The sequence below is a fragment of the Spea bombifrons genome, chromosome 3 (assembly GCF_027358695.1).
Source record: "Spea bombifrons isolate aSpeBom1 chromosome 3, aSpeBom1.2.pri, whole genome shotgun sequence".
NCBI classification, from domain to species: domain Eukaryota; kingdom Metazoa; phylum Chordata; class Amphibia; order Anura; family Pelobatidae; genus Spea; species Spea bombifrons.
This window is the reverse complement of record NC_071089.1, coordinates 23200171-23221174: the sequence shown is the minus strand read 5'-3', so window position 1 is coordinate 23221174 and position 21004 is coordinate 23200171. Positions and strand designations below refer to the sequence as shown.

Genomic DNA, 21004 nt, shown 5'->3' with positions numbered 1-21004 from the left:
AGGAGTTGAAACCACAACTCTGTTTAGTAAACAGACCTTTCCTGTTTTTATCAAGCGCTACATATGCATTTACACACCTCTGTTACTCAAGTGAAAAGGGAAGAAAAGCTTTGGGCGCACCCAAAGCTAATACCGAAGTACAAATATAGGCACATTTCAAAATACTTTGTTAAGATGGGGTCATGCTAGGTCAGACAAGCATGAGAAATATTGTGTCAATACCGTGAGAGAGGAAAAAAAGGCAAGAGAACCAGTTGTACGAAAACGATTTATAATTAAAACATTTATCTACAGAATGTACAGACATATGAATCACTTGTTTAGGGTAATGATGCTGGGGTGTCTGTGCTTCCCATTGAAATGCTGTTTTTGTCGCTAAGTGTTTTAATTACAGTAGCTGCCGGAGACTGAAGCACTTTTCGAGACAGCCTCATTCTGCCATCTGTTGGATCACGTCCAAAGTATTTCACCTATTAAGAGAAACGGTTTGGAAAAATACTAAAGTTATGACTTAACAAGAAAATCAAATGTAAATGAAGTTAAAATGTAACATAGGTACAGGGTATCAAGCAATTTTCAATCATATACATATGTATAAAATATAGCTGGTAGTGCCCCCAACCAAAAACACATGCATATACTAACATGCAAACATGCTCCAACAGCATACACGCTATCCCCCCTCCTTTCCCTAGCCGGGCGCCTGACACACGCCTTAGCATGCCCCTACAAGCACATTAAACAGATTACATTTCAACTACCTTAATCTATTATTTTTAATTAAAACGGCTGAACATACCAATAGCAACAGGCAGGCCCGGACTGGCCATCGGGCACACCGGGCATTTGCCCGGTGGGCCGGGCCACGGCAGGGCCGCACTGACTTAGGGGCTGATGGAGCTGCAGCTCCAGGCCCCTACCCTACCTACGGCCGCATTAACGCAGGGCATAAGGGGCACCTGCCCCTTAAGCCCGCCGCAACTGCGACCGGGTCCGCCACTCTAAGGGGCCGGGAAGTCCCACCAAGGCCGGCCTCACGGGTCTGCGGCCGCACAGGGTTTAAATTAAAACATCGGGGGGTTTTTTTAACTTTATTTAACATCCTCCATGTTAAATAAAGTTTTTTTAAGTTGAAAAAAAAAAACCCCGATGTTTTAATTTAAACCCTGTACGGCCGCAGACCCCTAAGGCCGGCCCTGGTGGGGGCTTCCCGGCCCCTTAGGGCAGGGCCGACCTTTGGGGTGTGCGACCACCCTCCAGGGGGCGGCGGCGGGGGGCGGTCCGCACTGGGTGCCGCCAACTTGCGGCACCCGGCACCCCTCCAGAGACGGACAGTAATGTCCGCCGCTGGAGGAGAAGGCTCGCAAGGGAGCGGTATCGGAGGTCTTTGACAGACCTCCGGTTCCCTTGACTGATTTTAAGCCGGGTTCAACCCGGCTTAAAATCACTCAAGGGAGCCGGAGGTCTGTTAAAGACCTCCGATACCGCTCCCTTGTGATCCGTGCGGCAACAGCTGCTGTGCGCCGGGGTTTGTTGTCAGATCCCGGCGCACAGCACTGAAGCCGCGCCCACCGCTGTCCGTGCCCTCTGACCCGAAGAAGACAGAGAAGAACTGAAGAAGAGGAAAAGAAGCTGAAAGAAGAAAGGAAAGGTAGGAAAGCATTAAGTGAGAGTGGATTGGTATGTGTGTGGATTGGTGTATATGTGTGTGGATTGGTGTATATGTGTGTGGATTGGTGTATATGTGTGGATTGGTATATATGTGTGGATTGGTATATATGTGTGGATTGGTGTATACGTGTGGATTGGTGTATATGTGTGGATTGGTGTATATGTGTGTGGATTGGTATATATGTGTGTGGATTGGTATATATGTGTGTGGATTGGTATATATGTGATGATTGGTGTATATGTGTGGATTGGTATATATGTGTGGATTGGTATATGTGTGTGGATTGGTATATGTGTGTGGATTGGTATATGTGTGTGGATTGGTATATATGTGTGGATTGGTATACGTGTGGATTGGTAAGTGTGTGAGAGTGATGGGTGTTATGCTGTACCATTTCCAATGTCTTTTTTCATGATCTAATTATGCTCTAAAAGTACATCATAACTCCCATCACTCTATACTGTTCCATACAGTGGCAGAGCTGGGAGGCAGAGGCCTTGCAACCCCACCGCAGGACTCCTGAAAGGTAAGTGAACTTCAAAGAGGGAGAGGGTAGATAGTTAGGAGGGGGTAGTTGCGGCAGGCTTAAGGGGCTCTGCGTTAATGCGGCCATATAGGACCAGTCAGTCCGGTCCTGAGTGGGCCTATTTTAAGGTGGGGGCCTGGAGCTGCAGCTCCATTAGCCCCTAAGTCAATCCTGCCCTGCCACAGGCGCGGTCGCAGTTGCTGCTTGCTTCGGCAACAAGGTAAGTAGGGTGAGGGAGGGGGGTGCAGTGAGAAGGGGCAGAGGGTGGTTAGATAGTGAGAAAGGGGGAGGGGATAGATAGAGGCGCTACATATTGAGAAGTGGGGAAGGGGGTTACATAGTGAAAAGGGGCAGATAAGATGAAGAGAGGGGGTAGTGTGAATGTGTATGAGAATGAATGAATAAATGTGTGGATGAATTGTGTGAATGCGTATGACAATTAATGAATTCATGTGAGGATGAATTGCTTGAATGATTTGTGAGACTGCATTAATGAATGTGTTAATGATTTGTGTGAATGATTAAATGCAAAGGTGGTACATGAAGGGTGGGCTTTAACAATAAATAAATAAATATGGGCTGCTCAGGCTTAAATGCCCGGGCCTATTTTTTGTCCCAGTCCGGGCCTGGCAACAGGTAACCGACATTTTTTGTTAGTTAATTCTGTCCATTGACTATTGGGAGTCAGGATATTGACTCGCACCTCTATTCGAATGAAAACAGGCACAATATAAAAGAAAATACGCTAATAGTATATAACCCCTACCACCCCCCCAAGATAAACAATTTTTTGAAAACAAAAAGATGAAAATTCTCAATTTTCTTGTAGAAAAATATTTAAGTCTGTTAGGCATGCTTGGTATTTAATGGATAGACCTATGACACGGTATACAAAAAGCGGACTGCCTTATGAATGACACAATACCTGTATTTGTTGCCCAATTTCAAGACCCAGAGCACTTGGGTGCTTTATCTGAGGAGAAAAAAAAAGAAAAACGTTATAAAGAAATCAAAGTGAAGATACCATAATAAGACAAAGCCATCGTTTTTCATTTTTCTTTTGCTTTGAGGAACTTATTTTCCAATGCATTTATTGGATTTTGTTTTCTTTAGAAATGTACATTAATTAGAACTCAGGTTTTAGTCAATGAACGTTCACATCACACTTTAATCAATGGTTGTAGCAGCAAGTCACATGTAAGATGTTTGTACATAGATTCTTTGTTAGCATACATGTGATTAGAGAGGTTTTAGGAGACAATGCAATACCTAAACAATGTATGCTTCAGTTTGAATGATATACATTTATATACATACATACATATACACACTAGCCACATTATTAGGTACACCTGTTCTATTGCTTGTTAACACACATAGCTAATCAGCCAATCACATGGCAGCAACTCAATGCATTTAGACGTGGTCAAGGCAACTTTCTGAAGTTTAAACCGAGCATCAGAATGGTGAAGAAATGGGATTTAAGTGACTTTGAACGTGGCATGGTTGTTAGTGCCAGACGGGCTGGTCTGAGTATTTCAGAAACTGCTGATCTACTGGGACTTTCACGCACAACCATCTCTAGGGTTTACAGAGAATGGTACGAAAAAGAGAAAATATCCAGTGAGCGGCAACTGAGTGATGCCATTATGTCCATATGGACCAAAATCTCTGAGGAATGTTTCCAGCACCTTGTAGAAAGTATGCCACGAAGAATGAAGGCAGTTTTGAAGGGGTCTAACCAGGTACTAGCAAGGCATACCTAATGTATAGACCAACTACCATTTCAAAGTATTAAAACTATCCCAGTGCTTTAACTTATTTATATAATAACTATTATGTTTAGGTATTTTTCTAAACTTTTGACCAACAGGAGTAAGTTAGTGAACCCGGAACCAGTAGAAACGGGCATTCCTGAAAATAACTGCCTCTTTACACCAATAGGACTTATGGATATGCAACATATAAGATAATATACCTTTCGATGATCAAGCTGGGAATTATGAAGAAGCACTGGTGTCATATTTGGATAAAGCTTAACCATCACACCCGTGTCCCTGAAAAGCAGAGGTTCAGATAAAATAATAAATAATAAAAAAAAAAAGCATAAAAAAGGGGAAACCGTTTTATGTATATTTAGATCATACAAAAACAATCTCTTGCACAATTTTAATACTGGCTGGGATGGTCTTCATTATGGATAGTGAAATCATTGAGCTGAAGTGCTTTAACACCTTCAAGCTCTTCTAACACCAACTTCTTCACATAACCCTCACCCAAACAGTCCCTTACTCCCTAATAGATTGTACCGGCATATCTTAACACATGAATCTTACGGACAGTTTTGTTTATATGTAAAACATTGACATTTTAATTTTTTTATATTTTAATAGTGCTATTTAATCTGCTCCAACAGAAATGTAATATAATAGCACAGTTTTGCGAATAACTGTAATTGCTCTTTTTAACCTATATGGATTCAAGTACATTTTTGCTCTGCAAAAGGGATGGACAAACATTGGGAATAAAATCGTAATGATTTAATGACGTAGTCAGCAAAAAAAATGAGAATTTCAGATGAGAAATCCAATGGACACATTCTTCTACATTACCTGATTTCAGTTATTGTGGCTGTATAAATTGATCCAAACTCCAACTGGAGATCTTGCTAAAATAATAAAGAGGATATATATTACTTTTACGTTAAATTATGCTAAACCAGTACAAGTGACAGAAAAAGGGTTCGTACATCATCTTTGCAAACTTCATTAATAAATTCTCTTGCTTCATTCATTGCACAGGGCGTTGGAGCAAAAATAGAAAAAGTCTCTTCATCTACTGGACTCACAGTCACACCTGGAATACAAGAAAAACATAACTTTCAAGTCAGAACATTTTGTTTCATTAAATTTCTTTCCATTGCAAACCATACTGTGTTTTAGGTTAAGCGTAAACCAGGTGTCAGAGGGGATTGTTAATCTATTTAGTTATGTCATTTGTCTAATCAGGATCCTACATTTGGCCAAATTTAATTTATGTCAGCTTTGTCATTGTCATAATATTTGGTAGCAGACCAGCTCATGCAGGTGCGCTTGTGCATATAAAAAAATACCGGTAAGCCCCATAAATCAGTTCACCCTTTGTAAGAGGCGTCATGTCTGCGTTCTTGGGGAGGATTGATTTTTTTTTTTTTTTACATTCCAATTAGGAAGTCCGAGATACTCGCGCTCCTCCTCCTGCCCGATGAAAAAGGGTGAAAACAGCGCTGAAAGTGGTAAGGCCACAGTGGCAGCCAAGTCCCTCAATGTTCATCTTTGGGTGGATTCCCCAAGAAAAATGCATTCCTTCCTTCTCTCCCAGGCTGAAGCTTAAGGAGGGCCGGATCTTCTTGGGTCCCTCCCTAGAGGGGACCACCTGAAGTCTTCAAGGGTGAGAAAGTGGCCAAAAAGCAGAATTATCCCACCAAAACCCCACCCAGGTCCAGTGTTCCGTACTAGTATGTCTTAACATGAGATATCATATATGTGAACATATTATTCTTAGTATTGTTTATGGGCACATTTAATGAGATTGGTAATTCTGTATTTCCTGCACATCAAGGGTGTAGGAATCGCACAAAAAGCAATATATTAAGGAGTTTTCAGGCAGTCTAGCAAAACGTGGGAAAATAAATGCTGAAATGTACCGCCTGTGCTAACAGCAACACTGATTCACCTTCAAAAACCTATGAATTAGAAAACATCTAAAAAACAGCCACTCACCTGTTTCAGCTTGAAGCTTTTTTAAGTTATAACCACCAGGCCCAAGAAACCTCATCCTTTTTGATAAGGGAACTTGTACAGTCTCTAAAGGGATTAAAATATTGATGACAAATTAATTTTTTCCATTGGGTGGCATATAGAATATATAAGCCCCCCCCACAATAGGATTTATTAATCACTAAGAAATTAGGCTTAAAGAACATTAAAAAACACTAACATGGCTTCTTGATATAACCATGGGATCTGCCACTAAAAAGGCTCTACAATTGGATCAACCATAATACAGAAGCCAATGTGACTTAATCTCTTAAACGATAATAAAAAAATATTTTGGTTTATATGAATTTCAGTATCCCTCTTCACATTCCTATGTTTTCGCATGAATACGCAATATAAAAGATTTTACAATAGCAAGATCCAGAAAGGAAGATTAAGCACAATACGCAGTGTCCGAGGCAAAGGTGCAGAGGTTTAAACGGAGTTCACTTATTTTCCTTACAATATCCCAGATAAAATAGAATCAACAGTTTAGGTAATTTTATTTGCAAAATAATATTTACAAATGTATGCAGTGGGTCTCCGCATGCATATTCTAATTGTTATTTTTTCCCATTTTTTTTACATTCAAATAAAATTATATATACACACACACTACATTTTTTTTTTTACCTACTACTGGGCTGTTTTCTTTTCTGTTTGCTCGTGGTTTTGAAATGACCTTATTCATGATCTGCAGAATATCCTTTTTTGCCACTAAAGAAAAACAGTATATAAAATTCCATGAATAAACTTGCATAACCCGCAAAAAATAAAGAGCATATTTGAAAGTGGGTGCACTTTGAAGTACAATATTTATTAGACATAACCTTAAAAGGTTAGCAATTATTTGCATGCTAGTTTAAATGTGGGTAGTGGGAATGCTGTGCATTCATGACCTAAGGGGGTAGAATAAAGTACTTTGGCTGATGACTGAGAAAAAAAAAAAAAAACATCAACCAGATAATAAAAAACACCAACAGCCCTACCTGTTGCCTGTTGAATTGCTTCCATTACGATTTTAAGTGGCAATCCAGAAATCTTAATGTCTGCCTGGAATAAGGAAAGCACAATGATGCTCAATGCCTCACACATTCTGCCAACACAGACCAAAATAATAACACAACGTACACACACACAAAAAAAAATAAAAAATACCTGCAAAGCAGTGATTCCTTTGTTGGTACCAGCCATTTTAAAATCCATGTCACCGAAGTAATCCTCAATACCCTAAAGGAGTTTTGCAAGCGAAAATGAAAAGTGAACAGAGCCATTCTAATCTCACAGTACACTTACACAATGTTAAATGAAGAACCATGGGTCGTATCAACACATCTCAGATATCCCAGACCTCGACATGTTGGAATATTCACACAAATATATTAAGAGCCTTGGTTCCAAAACCAGTATTAAAAAGAAAGCAGGGGCGCACCTAGAGTATTTAGCATCTGGGACATATCTCAATGTCTCCCTACCTTCTCCGCCTTCCCCCATGTCCCTGTCTCCTTTCAAGCAGCTTTGCTTCTCGTCTCTTTTTTGTTGTCCGCTTCAGCCCCGTGTGTCCTTTTCTCGTCCGCTTTGTGGAAGTACTCCAAGAGGCAGGAATAATGAAGAGAGATTCGCCGAATAAGAAAAGCTTCTGCACCTCTCTCTCTCTCTCTCTACGAATCTGTCTGCATTATTCTTGCCTCTGGCAGTATTTCTACAATAGGGCAGAGTCATGTGGACAGCCTCTCCATTGTTCCAATTGGGGGGAGCATGCGCCCGGAGGCTCTGCCCTTTTGCAGAAACACTGCAAGAGGGAAGGTTCACAGAGAAGTGGGCGAAGAAAGAAGAACGAAGAATAAGATGCAAGAGAAGAAGTGGAGCTGCGTGAAAAGGAGACAGGGACACTGAAGTGGCTGGTCGAGAAAATAGGGAGACATTGAGAGAGGGAATTTTCAGGAGACTGTGCCAGTGTGGCAGTCCCTTGATGGGTGGCACATGGGGAGGGCAGCCTCCACCCCCAATTATGGCACGGTATATTGGATCTAATTTACTAAACTACAGTAACCTTTACATTTAAGGCCTCACCAAAATATCCGTAAGTAAGCGATAGTCTTCAATTTCTCCATTGTTTGCCGAGTTGTACTTTGTAACAAGCCCAATTGCAACTCCAGCAACAGGGGCAGAGATAGGGACCCCTAAAGTTTAGAACGAAAAACCAAATAGAAGTTATGGGACTGATTACAAGGAACCTGAACTAAATCATACGTGTTTGAAAATGTCAAGGATTGCAAATGTAAATATTGAAACATCACTACCTGCATCCATCAATGCCAAACTGCCACCACACGCAGAAGCCATGGAAGACGAACCTATTGAATTAATAAAGATCTTAAAGATTTGCTACACAAAAGTTCAAGGTTCCAGAGAGCTCAAGTTTACCTCACAATAAGTTATGTTTTAAGCTAAACATAATTCCGTAATTAAAAAAAAAACCCCAAAACCCTTAGAAACACAGAATTTCACGGACGATAAAACCATTCTTTACTAGTGTTGAGACGCAGGCTTTAAATCTGTTCTTGGCCTTATCTTAGATTCAGGATAAATGTTAAAGGGTCAGAGGCATAGATGAAGACTATGGCCTCTTGCTCTAACATTTCGCCTCTAAAATGACAAAAAAACACAAAATGTATTGCAAAACAAACTTAGTTTGTGGTAGTTTTGCAATTACGTCCATTAAAATAAAAGTAAAATCTGCAACGTCTTCCAGTAGAGAGCAACGTTAAAGGAGACATGTTTCCCTACAACAGTAAATTAAAGATTTTACCTTAAGCCAAATTTGTAAAATTGCAGCCAGATACATAAAAATTGCTATTTTAACATACTTGCTAAACAGGTGGCCCAAACCTCTGAACATACAGACTTACCATTTGATTCTAATACTTCTGACGTCACTCTTATTGTGAAAGGAAATTCTTTTGGGATAACTGGTCTCAAAGACTTTTCTGCCAGGGCACCTGAAGTCAGATATAATGCCAGGTTACGATCGAACAAGCAATGTCTGAAGCAGTTTTCCAGCCTGCTGTACACGCTTACCGTGACCCAACTCTCGTCTGTTAACGCCCGTCACCTTTCCAATTTCATTTGTGGCGTATGGGGGAAACTGCATGACACAAAAATGACATTGGCAGTCGTTAATTCTTCATTGTACATAAAAAAAGTATCAGTGTATTAACAACTGCGTTTTTATTTTTAAAATCAATAAACTGGGGAAGGACTCATTATCCAACGTTAACGATTCGTACAAATGTTTGTTAGCTTTTGGCCCATTCGTTTTCAGGGAAGAATTGCATTACTTACTCATTGAGCTTGGCTGAAAATTCTGGTGCATTTTTTTTTTTGTTGGCTGGGGCCCATCTTCACTTTCTCACTCACTTTCCCTACCTTCTCTGCCGACCACTTTTTCTTCTTCCTTCAATCTGCATCTCCGCAGACATTAGCTGGAGGTATCATCCGCCAAAATGGTGGTGCTTCTGGTGATGTCCAGAAGCAGAAGCACTACCATATTGCCCTAAATCAAATTTAGGGCGATATGACAGCGCTTCCGGTGACGTCCTCTCCCCCAATCGGAGGAAGTTCCCTTCAGGTTATGTCTGCAGAGATGCGGACGGAGATAACAGATTGGAGACAGAAGAAGATAGAAGATGCAGAGAAAGTAGGGAAACATTTAGAGAGGCCCACCTATGTCCTCTGATTTGTACATATCGCAGCGTTTACCAAAATTTGGTACATTTGCAATTTGTTTAAATCGGAATGCAAAGGTATTCACCCCTTATCATTTATCCTATTTTGTTGCTTTACAACCTGGAATTAAAATAGATTTTTATTGGATTTCATTGACTAGACATACACAAAATAGTCCAAATTGGTCAAGTGAAGAAAATAACTTAAGAAGGAAAGGAAAACGCAGGTGCAAACCCAACACCTCAAATCACTGTGAAGCATGGTGGTGGCAGCATGAAGCTGTGGGGAGGTTTCTCCATCGGCAGGGACTGAGAAACCTGTCAGGGTTAAAGGAACGACGGATGGTGCTAAATACAGGGAAATTCTTGAGGGAAACCTGCTTGTCTTCCAGAGATTTGAGCATACTGCTAAAGCAACACTCAAGTGGTTGAAGGGCAAACATTTCAATGTATTGGAATGGCTTAGTGCAGGGGTGCCCAACCTGCGGCCCTCCAGCTGCTGCAGGACTACATCTCCCATAATGCTCTTTTTCATCTAAGGGGCTGGCTGAGGAGTATGGGAGATGTAGTCCTGCAGCAGCTGGAGGGCCCGCAGGTTGGACACCTCTGGCTTAGTCAAAGCCCAGACCTCAATTCAGAATCTGTAGTATGACAAAGATTGCTGTACACCAGCGGAACTCATTTAACTTGAAGGAGCTGAAGCGGTTTTGCCTTGAAAAATGGAAGCTTATAGAAACACAACAAGAGACTTGCAGCTGTAATTGCTGCAAAATGTGGCTCTACAAGGTATGGACCGAGTGGGTTGGGGGGGGGGGGTCGAATAGTTACGCACGCTCAAGTTTTTTGTTCTTATTGTGTTTGTTTTACAATAAATTTTTATATTCAAAGTGGTAGGCATGCTGTGTAAATCAAATGACACAAACACTCAACAAGTTCCAGGTTGTAATGCAACAAAATAGGAAAAAATGCCAAGAGGGGTAAAAAGGTTTTTGGCCATAGACCACATTCCACCGTTACTCAGAGGAGGCGACCGAGGAAGGAGATTACTTTAACGGGAAACATTCTGGAAACATCTTCTTCATTTTTAGAACATCTACATAAAGAAAATCATGCCAGGGCACAGCAAACAATAGGTTTGCACAGTTTGTACTTTGCCAATATTAATAAAATTTTGTATCTATTACATCTAAGTGGTGCAAAAATTAACCTACCCCCTTACCTCATAATGTAGCATAAAATTTCTATCTTTCACACCACTGGGAAAAGACAAAAACATATGAATAAAAATACATTCAAAATAATTTACATTTAGGTGTAAAAAAGCTTGACACGTAATAAGCGACAACAGAAAAATCAATTTAGGTAGAAATCTGTTAAAATGATGAAATGGAAATGTACTAATATATATATATATATATATATATATATATATATATATATATATATATATATATATATATATATATATAAAGCACCTACAGTATATATATATATATATACACACACACACACACACACACACCTGTTTCTTAACAGGTTTAAGAAGGTAAATACAACCTCAGATGAACAACACATGACATGTCAACACATTTCGTTGTATTTACCTTATTTTTAGACGTTAACAAGGTTGATACATCCTTGTGACAAGAACTGCCTTGTTTTGCCAATGAGTAAAATGGGTTAAAATTAATAGCATGTGATCTACATACCTTACAGCTGATGCAATTTGATCAAATTTCATACTTGATTCGATTGAATCAAAAGCTACAGTAGACAGAACCTAGATAAAATAGAAATGTATTAATAGCCATATATTTTACAAAATCGTAAAAGGTAAATTTTTTATAAGGTTTACTTATTACTATTTACCTGCATGGATACCCTTTCTGCCTTTACTGATTCATTATCCCCTCTTTGCTCTGTCATAACACTTGAATAGCTAATACACACCCATTTAACATACATTTGCACTCTAGCAGAGCAATACGCAACACGTGGATGGAAGTTTAAAATGGTTAGTTCAAACATTAAAAACCGGTACCAATTAGACGTGCAATGGGGCAAAAACAACTCAAATTTTCCTGTTTGTTTTTAGCCCATTGGTTTTCAGGCAGCGATTTCCGTTCCATGCCTATTCGATTTGGCCGCACATTAAGGGGGCATTCTTAATTAGGGAAAGAAATTTGTTGCCTGGTGCCCACATTCTCTCTCACTCTTGTATCTAAATTTTCCCTACCTTCTCTCCCAACCACTTATGCCTTCTCTCTTTGATCCTTAATCTTCTTTCTTAGTCTGCATCTTGTTGGACATAACCTGGCAACTTCTGCCAAAACGGCGGCGCTGCAGCGACGTCCTCCCCAATCCTCCAAATGGTGGAGAGAACGTCACTGTCATTTTGGCCTCACATGAACCGAGGGTATTATGGCAGTGCTTGCAGTGACGTCCTCTCCCCCATTCGGAGGATCAGGACAGGATGTCACCGTAAGCACTGCCATAATCGCCTTCAGTTGGCACTTACGGTGATGTCCTCTTCCCTGATTGGAGGATCGAGGAAGACGTCACCGCAGCGCCGCCATTTTGGCTGAAGCTGCTAAATTATGTCTGTCGAGATACGGACAGAGAAAGAAGATTAAGGATTGAAGACAGAAGATGCCGAAATGAAAGGGGTTGGCAGAGAAGGTGGGGAAACATTTAGAGAGCGTGAACTAGAATGAGTGTGCGTGAGAGCATGAGAGAGTGTGGACCAACGATTGACAGATGAAAATTTTGAGGTTTTTGATGCTTTGTACAAATTGCTGAATTTACCAAAATATTACCAAGTATGTATAGGTAAACATCAACACTCCTTGTCATCTTATTGATCACTTATTCCAAACATACCTGTGTTTGTCCTCTCTGGAATAAAGCAGATCCATGAAGGGGTTTGAACAGATCAATTTCACAGTTTATGTTTCGGAGAGATGTTAGGTCTCTACCATCGCATCTTTAAAGGCAGGGGGAAAAAAATATGTCAGGGAGGTGTGAAACACTTCCACCAATCTATTATAAGATCTAAAAAATAATGGGGATACAATACCTTCTGTATTCATTCAAAACAATACTTCTAAAAATGTCTTTGCAGACAACATTGAATGATTCCATTACTTCGAAGGGATCTGCATTTGGAAAGTTTTCTATAAAAAAAAAAAAAGGAAGCACAAGAATGGGAATCATTAACAACTTTGTGACAACTCATTCTTGCTGTTCAGATCAGTGAACAAATACCAATATTAAATATGGAAGAATACAAGTTAAACATAGCAGCCCAGTTTTATCATAGCCATATTAACATTGTTACTTTATATAAGAAGATGTAAACTTGTTTAAAGTTGGTCTAACAGCAAAGTCTGACAAACAAAAGGGGTTTGTCTAAAACCTCTGTAGAAGTCATAACAAATTCCAACTTTTGATTCGACAGGACACATTACTCCAGCAGCAGTTTTGTGCTAAAACGTGCGTCACTTTAAAACATGAAAGAAGAAGAATGTAACTGTAAGGGTACCTTTTAACATTTCCTCTGTTTCAAGCCTGATCTTCTTTATGGCTTCATCTCTAGAAATCTGAGCAAATACTAACAATGTAATAAATAATGACATTTTTTTATGCTTTTAAAACAAAAAGGGCTTAAGAGAAATAGGTCCAGCACACAGGCTTGGTAGTATTCAGGTATACATTACGCAACAATCACATCTACCATGAATCTCAAGAAAGAAAACAGGTAGTCTATGACCATTACAGAAAAGCCGCTCACTAAAACACACGTACATACTACAGAAAGAAAAAACAAAATGCAGCAACATACTGCATCGTTTGAAATAAATAAAAAAATTTTTATAGTGTACTGAATTAAACTGACTAAAATATGTAGGCAATAACCAGTATTAAAGCATTTAAAACAGAATGTTGCAACTTTGGTGAGCCTAATGTGATGACAGACCTTTACCCAAGGTGTAATCCACCTGAGCTCCCCTCTCTGCCTTGATGCATTCAAACATACAACCCTTCATTAATGAAGCCTTAGGAAACAACATATTTAGCTACACTACCACTGCAATGTACAAATTGTACTTAGCTACCTTCTGTGTTAAACAAATTGTTTTTAACTTACTTTGTCATGCGTAAAATCAGAGAATACTTGATATATCTTTTCAGATGAATACCTGTTGAAAACGGAACATATATTAGATGCACATTGAGGACCAGGAGAGTGGCTTTCAGAGTAACCTTGGAGCAGACTGTTCGATGTTTACGACACTGCTGCTTTTGATAATAAACCAGTATTACTAGAAAATCAATGTATACACTTCTGTAAATTAAACGTCTATCATCTCTAGTACAGTTACAGATATCCTTAACCACTACTAACATTGTAAACTGAAACGTGGTTGTAACGCCACTTACTCTTTAGCACACTCTACAATCTCGATTGGGGCCAGGAAAGCCTTCTGTAGCGTTCTCTTTTCCTTCCCATGCTCTTTTGCCAGCTGCTGGATACCTTGAATAATCTGTTGACTGTGTTTCACCCCAAGTTTCACAGCATGACAAAACTCTTGTTGAAGTACATTCTCTGCCGCAGCCTCTATCATGACTGGAAACAACAAATATATACTTTATACAGACGCGAGTAAGAGGAAAGAAAACCAATACCAGCCCACAATCTATTATAGGCTCTATGTGACAGTCTAGGTTTACAAGTAGAAATCTATGCTCCTAAAGCATTCAATACTTTTAAGAGAAGTGTTGCTCCTATATGTTTTTGTAGAGTGCAATTATGGATTTATTTGGACTACTAGCTACTTAAAGCATATATTTTTTTTTATTAGTTTACCAGTATTAATCACACTACTCTTCAATAGAGTAAACCGCTATCAAGGCTATATTGTACTAATACATAGAAAAATATACATCCCCAGTGCATGTAGGAAATAAAACTTGCAACTGAACTTAGAAATCTAAAATTGTAAACACAGCATAAGTCATTGCAGGAAATGTAACGTATTTGTGAAGTTTGCTTTAAGAAGATAGGGGTTTACTTCCTCCGACTTAATGTAATGGTAACGAATTGTCATGGGACGACTTACTCGGTTTAGCCCAATGGGCAAATCCAGCAAAGTGGCCCAGAAATAAGACAACACAAGGCATACATGGCAGACATTCAGTCTGCAGAAAACACTGCAGAATAAATGCTGTCTAAATTGGACTGAAGGCAATTGCCCCCCCCCCATGCCAATATATTTAATGACCATAAACTAAACAATCAACCAATAAGCAGAATGGATATGTAATCATCCAACTTCATGGGAAGTGCAATACAATTAGTTGAAGTCAACTAAAGCTTAGATATTTGAGCCCTGAGTCACCTTACCTATCTGGCTTTGACTACGTCCAGTGATTACGAGATTCAATGTACTTAATGACATTTCTTTTCGGGTGGGATTAATAATAAACTCTCCATCAACCAGACCCACTCTGACAGCACCTAAACGAGAAGGGGGAAAAACAAACAGAGAGGATTAATGGTTTTGCTCAAAATGTATTTTTTATAGAGTTGTCACTAATGTTACTACGAAAACGTAATGGTTACAAACTCATCAGAGGGGCTACATACCGACCGGTCCATTCCATGGTATGTCCGACACTGCAAGTGCTGCAGAAGCTAGCAAAAGAGAAAACGTAAGTGTTTAATTTTATGGCAGTTATAACATTTATTGCCATAAAGCAACAGATTTAAAACATTTCAAACCTTTATACAATGCAGATTTAAGATTACCTTATTGCTACAGACTATAACAAGTTTCAGAAAAAAGTACATTTTATATATAGGCAAAAATAAGTACTTGTGGCTCAGTATCGTTTAACTTGAAAGGGTAAGTAACTATAGGTAAAAATCCCTAGACCCAGTGGCTACATTAATCGGTACCATAAACATACCACAACCCCAGGCAAGTAAGGACAGCGTATCGTCTCTGAAATAACACTTAACATGCATTCTTCTCTGCTGAAGCAACTGCAACTCGAGGGCAGCAGCCTATTTTTTTGCTCTTTGCTATAAGCAGCCAATCACTGACAGGAAAGGGCTTCCATTAAACACATATCTTTACTCTGCGAGGGGAATTGGTGCCATAATCGCAAGAGTCCCAGAACGATAAGTATTATGTTCATGTACTGTTTTAAATACAAATAAAATGATGCACACTCTTAGCAGGTAGAATGCTGGGTGCGATATAACAAAAGACGATATCAAGGAGGTTTTACTGCCGTTTGGTAAATCAAATGGACGTTTAATCAGAAAAAATAAGAGTGAAAGTACTACCTCCATTAATGGCTAAGACATCAGGTTCATGTACACCATCTACTGCCAGTAAATTGCACAGGACCTGACGGAGGATAAAAAAAGAAACCAATAGCACCAGTGAAATATATAAATTAAGAAGATAACACAATGCAAGTATGGAAGGCATAAATCCATTGTACCATGCAAAGCATGTTCGTTAGTGGTAAATACAGATCTTGGCTCTACCACATACATGCTGCTAGGATGTTAACTTCTAAGGAGCATCGGATATATTTTAAATGTACACATCAATTGCATGCAGCTTATAGTAGCTCTGCTCCAAAAGGCAGCCCCAAAGATTGCTTTCTGGAGCATAGCTTCATGAGGTCTTTCTTTAGGGACTTAAAAGTTTGTGATTTTGCATCTTGCTCAATAAAAGCCAGTCCACTAAAAAGCATCACTGACTTCTTTGGATAACGTCCTCTGGGTCCAAAACAGCAATATTAATATATTGTTATAGAAGGCCATATATCCGACACTCAGATTGCTTGCGATTGACACCCAGCTGCCTATCTGATTGGAGTTGCTTAATACGTATTTCTGCATCTATATTATCTAACCCAGAGAAGAATTTAGAACACAACAGAGCCAATTGTATAAGTGCAAGTTTGCATTAACTGGGTAGCCTATAGATCCAGCAGCAGATTTTTACTTTTAGGATAATTACCGAGCATGACAGAAGTTGTAGCTTACCTATACAGGTGTGTGTGTATATATTTGTAAAGATGGTTTTGAATAGTTTCTACAGAAATTTAAAGTTCTGTGGCGAAATTTAAAGCTCTGTATTCTGGTGATCAATTCCACTGATCAGTATCAAAAGGGAAAATATAAGGGGGGCATCAAATTAAATGTAACAATGATAATACTATTTCACTAACCTGTGTATCATAGAAGTAGCCGGCAGGAAAAAGAGGCCGAATTGATCGATCTGCAAAATAGGGGACAAAATAATTTCCATTTATGTATTTATGGATAACATTACAATTCCTAAAGTGAGCTGTACTATCACATGGGGAGTTCTAGATTTTTTTGAATCCTAAAAAATATATTTACAGAGTATCTGTATCAAAAGTTTACTAAAAGACACAATCATACCTAAAATAAGGAAGACAATATGTTAACATTAGAAAACAAAAATCTGAGTCACACATGCCTAAGCCTGATGAAGTGCATAAGTAAATCAAGAAGAAACAAAGCCCCCGATTTGTTGTACAATGATGACAGATACAACCATAATATATCAACCAAAGTGGTAATTTGGGAAATCCAAGGGAATTAATTCTAGGGGAGAGATGTTTAAAGACAGGTCACAAAAAATTGAGATGTTTGAAATACCTATTATTCTGCTAGTTAAGATTTCATTATGACTGGATCCCATTTCTCTTCTTAGGTGATTTGTAGGTATCCTTCCAGATGCGGCTGATTTTTGGCGATAATCAACCTGAAACATAGTAAACATTTCATTTTAAAAGGATCTGCGCAGCTTAAGATCCTTAAAAAAAATACTTTGAAAACTTTTTAAATCTTTAAACTGCCAGTAAGACTAGTGCAAATCGAGACACTTTTGCACAGCAGATTAAGGGTCAACTGGATATTACGTATATTCAGCTGCTGAAAGCAGCAAAAAAGGGAGAGATACTGGGTCTACTAAATGGAATGGAACATTGTTTCACTTGGGTGTTTTATCTTGTACCCCAAAAAAGGAGGTTTTCCTTTAGATTCATTTTAATAAATATTATGTTTGAATTACGTATTCTCTCTCTAAGATGTTAGGTTCATGCTCAGGATTTTTATTCCCCTGCTTTGGTCTGCTAATAGTGCAGAATTGGCTCAGTTGGCTTTGTATGCATAAGACACAGGTATATGGAACTTTCAAATAATTATTCACCAGTTGCCACAACATTCCTAATATGAAGATTTCTGTAGACATCAAGTGCACAGAGATAGCAAAAAAGTTCTTAAAATGAATACTCACCACTAACGGCATGAACTGAGATGGAGAAGGCTTTGTCTTGCTGACAGCAGTTACCAGTACAGACGTCTCACCTAACTTGGAGAATTAAGCACATCAAACAGGGAATGTAAACATTAGAAATATTTTGTGATAACATGCCCACATAATCAACGATTTAACTAACTAAATGCCATAGAGGCAAGGAACTTGTATCTTTGCAAAGCTGCACGCACCTCTTTTTCATTTAAAAGGTTTATTCTATGGGAATTCTATCTCAAAGGTTCACAAGATAATTATGTATTACTAAATGGAGAGTTCTCAGGAGTCATCTCTTTCATAGCACTATACATTACGAAGGTCCAAAGCCAGAGAGTTTCTGCTGCAGGAAGAACTTGGTTGGCCCTGCATAACGTATAAGATTATTCAGACTCCTGTATTAAAATATACGTTATGCTGGGTCAACACAGGCTGTTTTGCTGGAGAAACTTGCTAGCGTATAAACTATCCCTTAAACGAGTAAACTCCAAAGTGATAGAATATTTTTTTCAGACAGCAAAATACATTGAAATGTGTTGACCAGTCAGAAAAAAAACAAAACAAAAACAAAGAACGTGAATATAAGATTATAATTATTTGTGGGAATTGTTTGAGCATTACACAGTGCTAGGAACAATATTTCTAATACTAATATTTAGTAACAAGAGTATTAGCATAATTTTACTACAATCACAATTGAATTATAATTTAAATGTTTAAGATTATATATATATATATATATATATATAAAAGTCTGAAAGACAAATGTTTCTTTAAAAAAATGAAAAAAGATGAGGGTTCTCTTGTATTTAAAAAATAATTAAGGTTTATGGTTTAAGGTTTTTGCGGCAAATTACCTTTGCAACAGCACATCCATCTGCAAATCTGGCAAGCTTTCCAGAGGAAAGCTCCAACTTCCTATAAAGAGAAAAAAAAACTTCTTTTATTAAAAACAAAAACAATCATATCAGCATATAATAGTTACACAAATGGACTGGTCATGATGGGAAAGAAAACAGTATTATATATTGTTATTCTTGGTGTATATTTACAACACTGCAAGAAGAAATAATAATCATATTACTTGAGATGTCAAACGCATCAACAGCTACAGAATAAGGCGTGTTGATGTTAAATATAAACTACAGCTTAAAATTATGAGTGTACATTGACCCACAACCCACTATAATATCAGTATAGATAGGACAAAAATGTAATGGAAGGAAGCAGAACATGGCACAAAGTCATAAATGTGTAACAATTCAGTTTCCTGACAGGTTTTAATCACTAAACTGTCAGTGGGCAGGTGATATGAAAGATTTCAACTCAGACATCACTGATGAAAAATGAGTTTCTGCTATAAATAAGAGAGGAGATGTTAGCCTATGGAAACACACAGTTACAATTGTGAGATGTTGATAAAACACAAAGGAAGATTGCCAGAACTGGTGTTTCTTAGCACAACAAAGTGCATGTCACTTGAAAACTTTGCTTAGTAAATTAGCCCCTGAATCAGATCACATTACAGGTTATGTTTAAAAGTGATTTTTGCATGATGCTTGAAAAGTGGTCTTGCTATGAGCAAGAACACTATTATTGCTATAACATTACCTATAGGTTGCCATGGTAAGATCATTACATACATACATACATACATACATACATACATACGCATACTATCATGCGACAGCTCGAATGATGTTTTGTATAGTACTAGATTTTTTAAACAGATGATGAAATACTGAAACAAGTTGGCTCGATCACTAAACATATAAAAAATGTCAATGCCATTTCCTATTTCACATGTTGCTATGCCCCACGTGCGTTTCAACGTCACCTTCCCCCCTTTTACATGTCATTCGTTACCTGCCTCCCAGGTCCACGGTCACAGCGGAAGTGTCCGCTGTTTGGCTAAACGTCCTGCGAAGCAGAGGCCACCGCGCCGCCAGCTGCCTCATCCCACAGCGCCTGTGAGGCAGCGGTAAGCCCACTCTACACAACAACGCACACATCAGCCCAGACCGGCAACTCCTGGAAGCCGCCATGACACCTTAGGCAGCCTCCCCACCACCTGACTACACCGTGCCTCCCCATTGGCCACTGCAGCCTCGTCATGGCCACGCCCACCAACCGCGAACCAGTTTCGATTCTTGAGCTTTCTGATAAGTCAAGAGAGGTCAAATGGTGAAAGCGGGAGACGTCATCACGTACGATGGGTGCGTTGGGAAATGCGGCCACTAGGTGGCATCTGACTATATGGGTGTGTGAAGCTGACACTTTCTTTGGTGACGGGCATAGCAAATCTAACCAGAGTCTAAAATCCAGACAATGCTCAATTAAAGAATGCTTGCAAGTAACTAATTCAACATACTGGCCACAAATCCACACAACACGGGCCAGTTGGCAAATGCACCTGTGCAGTGCCATCCCTGGTGGGTTGCAGGGTGACAACTTTTTCAGGTGCCCCTCCATTGGCAACATCATCATGTGACTTTTCTGCAATTCTTATCCCTTTATGTATATGCATGTAATTTAATATTATTATTAATATGTGTTTATGTACCTCTATTTCTCTGCAAATCTGACTGCAATATTCGGACATTAAGAGAGTGAGTGTGATAGAGCATGAGAGAGTAGGAAATGCCATTTTAGCTTCTAGTATTTTTTTTTATTACATTTTCTTTAAATTAATATAAAACTTCCATAGCTGGTGAGGCTTATGAGTTAGAGGGTCGCTACAGCACACACCCGCTACCTTGCCTAGGTAATTGGCTTCAGGGCCTGCGCCGCCTGTAGGCAAAGTAGGCGCCTGCCTTGGGCGCCTACTTGGATGGGGCGCCGGCAGCCGCGCAGCTTGCAGCTGCAAACCGGCGGCCATGGTCATTCATTAGAAGCGCGGCCGCGGTCACTTGATGGGA

At 39.2% G+C, this 21004-nt stretch overlaps 1 protein-coding gene across 2 annotated transcripts; it reads right to left on the bottom strand.

Annotated features, from left to right (window-relative positions):
* Positions 1-254: 254 nt before the first annotated feature.
* On the bottom strand, positions 255-20166 carry PNPT1 (polyribonucleotide nucleotidyltransferase 1). 2 transcript variants are annotated; one of them, XM_053460729.1, is made up of 28 exons: positions 19953-20166; positions 18944-19004; positions 18072-18146; positions 17432-17537; positions 16975-17024; positions 16076-16139; positions 15371-15418; positions 15128-15241; positions 14164-14350; positions 13871-13922; positions 13265-13322; positions 12800-12896; positions 12604-12706; positions 11433-11503; positions 10943-10979; positions 9077-9143; positions 8908-8997; positions 8299-8352; positions 8069-8178; positions 7154-7225; positions 6985-7048; positions 6629-6712; positions 5960-6043; positions 4948-5054; positions 4811-4866; positions 4177-4255; positions 3124-3171; positions 255-470 (listed from the first exon to the last, which is right to left on the bottom strand). In XM_053460729.1, exons 1-28 carry the CDS (start codon positions 20129-20131, stop codon positions 321-323), a joined length of 2367 nt encoding a protein of 788 aa, XP_053316704.1. In that variant the 5' UTR covers positions 20132-20166; the 3' UTR covers positions 255-320. The 2 variants fall into 2 exon arrangements, with proteins under 2 accessions (XP_053316704.1, XP_053316705.1); XM_053460730.1 differs by lacking the exon at positions 4177-4255 and having other exon boundaries at positions 390-470.
* Positions 20167-21004: the final 838 nt, after the last annotated feature.

Excerpts from the sequence above, each read along its gene's own strand:
- PNPT1 (XM_053460729.1), bottom strand. The coding sequence starts at position 20,131 with ATGGCGGCTTCCAGGAGTTGCCGGTCTGGGCTGATGTGTGCGTTGTTG. Across the intron at positions 12,897-13,264 it reads AACAGAGGAAATGTTAAAAG|AAAACTTTCCAAATGCAGAT; the intron begins GTACCCTTACAG and ends TTTTTTTTATAG. Across the intron at positions 3,172-4,176 it reads CCCAGCTTGATCATCGAAAG|ATAAAGCACCCAAGTGCTCT; the intron begins GTATATTATCTT and ends TTTTCTCCTCAG.